This window comes from Alosa alosa, chromosome 16 (assembly GCF_017589495.1).
Source record: "Alosa alosa isolate M-15738 ecotype Scorff River chromosome 16, AALO_Geno_1.1, whole genome shotgun sequence".
Classification (NCBI taxonomy): domain Eukaryota; kingdom Metazoa; phylum Chordata; class Actinopteri; order Clupeiformes; family Clupeidae; genus Alosa; species Alosa alosa.
In genome coordinates, this window is record NC_063204.1 from 30445147 (window position 1) to 30453084 (window position 7938).

The window sequence follows — 7938 nt, forward strand, 5'->3', positions numbered from 1 at the left end:
CAAGGGTCTGTGCGTCGTGGTAGTGAAATAATCCAGCCGTGAGTACATCACGACCTGAAAGCTCCCTGCTCCTTGGTCCTGCATGTGCGTGTGTTTATTTGAGGTGGGCCTAGTGTCACACCTGTTTCAAAGCACGCACTCAGGGTAAAACTTAATCTGATCCCTCATAAGTTTGATATCACCATATCATAACAGACACAATATGCTGTCATATGCATGTCATAACAGATAAAAAATCCTGTACGTATCTGTCAAAACAATAAGTTTCATGTTACTAAAATTGGTGATTGACATGACTTTTACTAAATATCACACTGCCACATCACTGGACATTTAGCAGAAGTGTTGACCATCCAAGAAGGCATAACACTGAGGAGAGAGTGACTCTGCGTAACCAGTGTGTGACCAGCCAGGCCGAAATTGAAGCAGAATGTTTGCAAAGCGTATGCTGCCCCAGCTGTGAGACTGGTAGGCAAAGTGTATGGGCACACAGTCAGTGATTGTTAACTTACAGTTGAAGTTGGGCTCGATATTCTCTCCCGCCAGCAGACTGTTAATGGTGACCTGGTAGATGATGTGCAGCAGTAGGAAGGTCATGCTGGTGAAGCAGAGAGATTTCAGCAAGCGCCCCGTGTGGCCTGGAGGACGAACAACAGGAATGGAACTGTGAGGCACTGAGGGTTGTCAGGTTTGTGATTAAGTACCTTTACACAAAGGCAGGTACAAACCGTTTGATATGAAAGTTTTAAAATGTCACAATTTTTTGAAAACCAAAAAATAACCAGCAGGGAAAGGAACCAACTTTTTTGTGTGTTTGTGTGTGTGTGTGTGTGTGTAACAAACTTGTCATTCTCTATCTGTCTGTTAGTGTTTAGTTAGTAAGAAGTAGTAGTAGTTAGTAGAAGATTTATTTCAAGGTTTTTTAAGAAATCATTGTGCTGTAGCAAACACTGTAATGCAGTCTTGAAGGACCCATCAGCAAATATATCAGCTTTACCCTATATAAGCCAGCGCCTTAACAGGATAATTTAATTTTACTGTCTGCAGTGCAACGCTCACGGCTGTTCCTGTTTTCCTTGGTCTCCATGATAACCAGCGCCGCTGGCGTTTGAGGGAAATCCGACATTCCTCTTGTCAGGGTGAAAGTTCGCCCAGGTTAACCTGTCTGTCAGTCTGGCTAATAGGAAAAGCCTGCTGTAATCCGTCCCCATTAGCGCTAGCGCTGTAGCCGTAGCACAGTGAGAGCGCACAGCCGGTCGTCGCCCATGCTTTTGGCAGACACGCAGTAGTACGAACACACATTGATGCTTTTGGCAGCCATGTGATAATCCATCATGTGAGAAATATGATGTGTGTGATATCCAGACAGAGTCTCCATGCTGAGAAGACATGCTCAGAGAACTCACATCAAAGTCAGATTATTTTTGTTTTGTTTATTCAAATATTTTTCTTCTGTAGATGCTAAAACACTGGCATGGGAAGATGGTGGAATTTAAGGAAAGACTGTGGGCGGAATTAGAAAAAGAATATGAAGGCTACAATTATTATTTTTCTGCCGTAAGGCACTGGGAAACGAGGAGGAGTGCGATCTCAGAGAGACAAACTCCTTCTTCTAAACATCCCAGGGAACAACTATCTCCCCCATTCTGCAGGGAGCACTTACCACTGGCGTAGTTTAAATAATAGCTGTGATTGATGTTTGATAGTGACGCAGTTGATGCCACTGCCATTGAAAAACAAAGGAAATGTCTCAGGTCCAAGTAATGTTTTGTTTACGGGCTTTTCTTTGAGGGAACAAGCCATGTGAAATCTATTTGAACGCTGCTCGCCAACGTCTGATTTTCCAGAAATTTGGAACAAGCATCATCTGTGTGATTCAGAGTGATTTTCCACTCCACAAACATTTTGAACTCATTTTAAAAGATTTGATGTGATAGCAAAACAAAATGTGTAATTGTAAGTGCAATTGTTATTTATGAAAGAAAGATGTACAGTACTTGCCATCTTTTATGTTGCCTACCGTAAATGCACAATAATCACAATATGTCAGGCACAGGCCTTACAAAGACAAAGGCAAAAGTTTAAAAGACATTTTGTTGACAATGGCTTTGCCCACAAAAGGATGTTACACATTTCACATGATTACACAGATTTTTGGGCTGATTTCTTCCATATTTGACCATGTGAGATCAAACGTTGTTGTGCTTCTCAGCAGATTTTGTTACATCAGGTCCTGTCAAAAGACCCTGGACCAGCCAGCACTGGCATCGCAACATGCTCCTGTCTTACAAAAGCTTTGTATCTACAGCCACGATAGAGAAATGAAGGTAGTAAAGTAAATAAATAATAGTTTAATGAAGCAACACTATTTCAGCATGGTTTGTCAGCGAGAAGACTAACTCACAATCACAAAATGTATACCTTCGAAGAATGAAAATCCGTTGAAAATGCATTAAAAATAGCAGAAAAAAGTATCATTTTCTCTGTGTGGCCATGTGTGAAAATGGACGGTGCTTCCCAACGGTAGCTGAGATCTTCTGACTGGGGGAGGCAGACCACAGACCCTCTAAACACCTTCAGCAGTTAATGCCTCTCTCCTGCAGGAGACTAACATATAGAGCTGCCTGACTCATAGCACCGACACCAGTTACTGCCAAGACTTTCTGAGTGTGTAAATCCATGGAAGCCACAACAACTGCAGTATCAAAATGCTACAGTCACTGTGCTTATATGTTCATATGTACAATCGGATTCCTAAGATTCAAGATTATGAATTCAGGTATCATGATTAACCCTAATTTAAATCAAAGTATTAGTTACATGACAGATCTAATCAAATAAATTGAATACTCCATGTTATTTTTTCTGATTTCATTACATTGGATTTCAATCTTTCAATCTTCAGTCTGATTACTCAATTTGCATGACATTTTTTAAGCAGAGTTAAGTGTATAATTGGACTAAAATCGGACTGTTTGTGTACAGTACATGAAACTGCATTGAGTGTAAGATTCGACAGCCTTCACTCTGCACACTAAAATAATGTGAAATGAGAAAAGAAATCGTGGACAAGAAGATAAATATTAAATTATGAGAAGTAACACAGTCGGTGAGAATTAAATTCACCATTAAGCCAAAATTATTATTATTGTTTTTAACAATTAATTGTTATAACCTGTAGCCTAAATGGTCATGAAACTACTTTCCTGGGCAATACTCTAAATAATTGAAACATTACTTATGTAACATAATGAAACTAGTTAACAGTGCCTTGTAAAGGGCGAACTGCATACTGAACACTCAGTTTTAGACTGTTTTTTAGTACATAGGTGTAAGGCTTGATTTGCCAATATTTTTGTAAACATATGTTTTGTAAATAGGGTGATAAAAGGACATGCTGCTATTTTAAATAGTTTAGGATGGATTGGCACACATTGATGAGTGAGTGAATGCTTACATAAATGCATTAGCTCTCACTGCAATTAGCAATGTGTTTACAAACCCTAGGTGTAAAACCCACTGCCAAGTTCCTGCATGCGTTGATAACAATTAGGTTCTGTTACGAAATCGTTTAACTGGCCCAATTATGGAGCACAAATGTATTGTTCTTTCTTTGAGAGAGGCAATCATTATTAGAAAGAGTTTTGCCTATAGCAGCCTGCAGAACATTAAGTCAAGCATGAGCTGTAAATGAAAACCTGGCCCCACTTAATTTCATTTGTGTAATTCTTCATTTTTGAATAAAGCATTCTGGCGTAGCGTAGTTGAAAGAAAGTAATACTGAATCATTTATATAATTGGAATGTGTGATTAACTTTGGGCATGCAGGGTTGGAGTGTGAGAGACTGACTGTGCCATGCACTGAACTTAAGCCATTAGAAGGACCAGGAGATAAAAAAAAAAAAAAACACCACCGCAAGTCGGACCATCTGTGGCAGAAAGCCGATACTGGTACAGGAAGCTCAAATGCAAACCAGATGTCTTTGCGATCCCGCTGTGGACAAAAGATGATGTGTAGGCATGTTTCACATCAGTTTGTGATTTCTTTCAGCCCCCCCCCCCCCCCCCTTTGCTCTCGTGTCTGTCCCCGCACGTCTGCTCGAGCGCATCTGGTACCTCAGCTGAGAGGATAAGTTGCCATGCATACCTGTTTGCCACCTTAACATCCTCTCTCTCAGTGATGACGGAGACTGTGTGTTAGAACCGGACGGGGAGGATAGTGAGACACACGACTCCGGCTAGTCCCGGGAGTTTGGCCTCTGGGCCTCCCGCGTGTGTGCCAGAGACCCTGGCGCTCTTGTCCAAATTGTGAAATTTTATCGCTTTAATCGCATTTAAAGACAGTCCCCCAGCGAACGAGCCGCTTGCCAAAGGGACGGGGAGGGAGCTGGTTTGCTCATTGAAAGCATCCCCAGACCGCCCAGGACCCCTTGGCTTGTGTGGGCCAGTAGCTATCAGGTTGCATCCTGGCTCCCGTTCGATGGCACAACGTGAAACGTGGAGCACGATGCATGTTTTCCTGTCTGTGTGTACAAGCCAAACCAACCAAACAGCAGGAGGTAGCGCAGTGGTGTCAATCACGAGAAAGCATAATCTCATCATTGCATCCATAAGCACTAGCAGCATATACTGATATGGAAGCCAAATCTGATTGGAAGTTCAATACTGTCTGTAAAAGCAGTGAGTGCTAAATGGATTAGCAGAAAGATAATGCACTTGCTCCAAAGAGCTGCCTCTCAGGTAATTGATTTGAGACAATTCATTCTTTGACAAATAGCATCTAGAGTGAAGATCCAGTGATAGGCTAAGACATCATCTGCTGTTGAACTGCTATTAGGCTATGGGAGATGAAGGTTTCCTGGAATTACAGGTTTGCACTGAACTTCAGAGCTTTGTTTTTCAGTATTTTCACAATCCGTTTCTTCATTAGATTTAATACCAATAGCTGAATGATGATAAAAGGCCAGACAGTAGGTTGAGACACTGTTAGTATGTGGCCTCAAGAGTAATGTGCATACTGTATAAAGAAACATCAGCTCATCTTAAAGCACAGCATGACTTTGTATAAACTCTCTAGGTCTGAGTTGAAGTTGAGTGGAGCTTTAATTTAGAGAAACAGGTCAGTTGTGAGGCACAAATCTTTTTTTTGGTAGAATATAGTCGTGTTTTCTTTTTGCCCATTTCTCAAAAAAGTGTAGGTAGTGTGAGCCTGGGCGTTGTTCCAAACTCCAGTCACACATTACTACCCATCAGCAATATAACACCACTTCTGTATTTCTGAGGAGAGATATGAAGCTTGATGCTGGGGAATTTGCAGAATAAACTTACTTGACAAGTTTTTTTTTTAATACAATATTCTAGAACATTAAACTGCCAGTTGAGAAAAAAAATGATAGGGTGGCAGCCAACCAAGTGTAGCGTGGGCCAAATATTTGACAAAGGTCAAATTGCAGTGTAATTAAAAAACATAGGGGATACTGCAGGAGAAATGGATTCTGTCTAGACTGCCGTCTCTATTTCCTGAGCTTGAGAGGTAGTATGAGGTAGCGAACAGCATTAATTGGACTCAACTAGTGCATTAACATTTCCTTCTCCAAACACGCCAGAATTACTACTCCGTCAACGGGACAGGGTCATTCATGCGTGCATGTACGCAAGCGCTTGCAAGGAACTTATCAATTTCACAATTATTGCAATTTATGATGACGATTTTGTGCTGGTGGCTGTTTCGTAAAACCTGAAACCTCTTCAACACGCCCTGACAGAAAAAAGAAAGAAAGATGGATCTTAAAACGGGGCCAAATGGCCAGAATACAGTGAAGTGTTTGAGAGAAATGTTTTCAGCGACGCTTAGTCATTCGCTTGGCTCCCTCTTCTCTCACGGATCCTAATTTCACAGGGGTGGTGGAAGCTGCAATGATACAGATAGGACCACAACTAAAAGCCATCTTACCACCTGACAAATCTGGCCTGTCAAAGACACTCAACCAACCTCTAATTAACATTTCATAATGTGACTCATATCCCAGCTATGCCCTAAAACAGTCCTTTCAGTGTGTGTGTGTGTGTGTGTGTGTGTGTGTGTGTGTGTGTGTGTGTCGGGCTGGGTGGTTGGGTGTGTGTCAGGGTGTGTGTGTGTGTGTGTGTGTGTGTGTGTGTGTGTCAGACATAGAGTGTGTGTGAGAATGTCTGTCTACCTGAGTGTATCTGTGAATGAAAGTTTGTTTCTGGCTTGGTGCAAACAAGTGCATGTTTGTGTGTGGATATGCCTGAGTGTGTGTGTGTTTGTATGTCTGGGAGTGTGAGAGTCTCTATGAATGTTTGCATATTTTTGAGTGAAACCATCAGATGTGTGTTTGCTTGTCACTGTGTGTGTGTGTGTGTGTGTGTGTGTGTGTGTGTGTGTGTGCGTGTGTGTGCATGTGCGTGTGTGTGTGTATGCGTGTGTATGAGTGTGTATGTGAGTGTGCATGTATGTACACATGAACATATGTTGTTTGTGTATGTGTATTATCTATGAATGAAAGTGTCTATAGAAATAGTGTCTATTTCCATCTAACTTTTTAATGCAAATTTATTGTGTGTGTGTGTGTGTGTCAGTGTGCTGTGGCTGCATATGTGTGTGTGTGTGTGTATCAGTGTGCTGTGACTGCATATGTGTGTGTGTGTGTGTGTGTGTGTGTGTGTGTGTGTGTGTGTGTGTGTGTGTCAGTGTGCTGTGACTTCATGTGTGTGTATGTGTGTTTGCAGATGGGTGACTCATATGGGGCTGTTTGGTGAGGCAGTGTGTTACTTGACCTCAGCAACTGCCAGGCACCATCATCAATAGACAAAGAGCAGCCCAGCAGCCAGCATCACCTCTGGAATCCCCCAAAAGACTCAATTATTCCCATCAGAGAGAGGCAGCTATACACTCAAGTCACATACACACACGCAGTACACACACGCACACGCAGTACACACACGCACACACACACACACACACACACACACACACACACACACACACACACACACACACTCACCAGACACACTCATACACACACACAAACACATACACAGACACACACACAGACACACTCATACACACATACACAGACACACTCATACACACACACACACACGCACACTCACCAGACACACACATACACACACACACACACACGCACGCTCACACAAACACACACACACACACACGCCACACACACACACACACACACACACACACACACACACACACACACACACACCACATTCCTTGGTTTCCTCACAGTCTCACTCCCTGTTTGTGTTTCTTCTTCCTCCGCCATTCTCCGGTTCCAAGGAGAACCATTTCTAATTAAATATCTGGAACCATGTTCTGAAGAAAGAATGCAAACAAAATGAACCAACATTTTCATAAACTTTCTTCAGACACTGCCTCAACATGAACGAACACGGACTCGATTTTGCAAGGTCAGTGGGATAGCAATAACTTCCTGGAAGAGCAAACAATTTATATAACACTCCAAAACTGTTGATGTGAACAGGAATGATCAAGGAATGACCTCCTGAACTCAAGCAGTGCTGTTATGGCACCTGCCCCAAAGGTGTTTGACATACAATGCATCTGAAGTGGAGTTAAAGCTCATTAATAACTACTAGACAAAATCAAATTGCTAATTAACACCATGGGCAAGGCTCAATGCTCCCATATGCCGCATGATAGCTAGGCCATGCATGTGAACTTTGCTGGTTGACAGATGTTGTACTTGCCTGGCCTGTAAGTAAGGCCCTAGCTGAAGGAGACCCTTCTCACCCTACTAGTGTCCTCCTTCCACCTGGATGATGAGACAGCGGCCAGTCTACACCAGTCCTCATCATAGCTTGTGGCATTAGACAGCCAGCCCCTACAGGCTTGTTGTTTGGCGGATATCTAATTATAGGTCTGCATTCGCT

The 7938-nt window shown here is 42.4% G+C and overlaps 1 protein-coding gene across 1 annotated transcript in view; it reads right to left on the bottom strand.

The window, feature by feature from the left end:
- The window catches only part of LOC125309272 (piezo-type mechanosensitive ion channel component 2), a 119361-nt gene that overhangs the window by 85322 nt on the left and 26101 nt on the right, over positions 1-7938 (bottom strand). The window contains exon 3 of the mRNA XM_048266069.1: positions 513-638. Within this exon, the coding sequence (XP_048122026.1) occupies positions 513-638 (126 nt within the window). The remainder of the gene's footprint in view (positions 1-512; positions 639-7938) is intronic.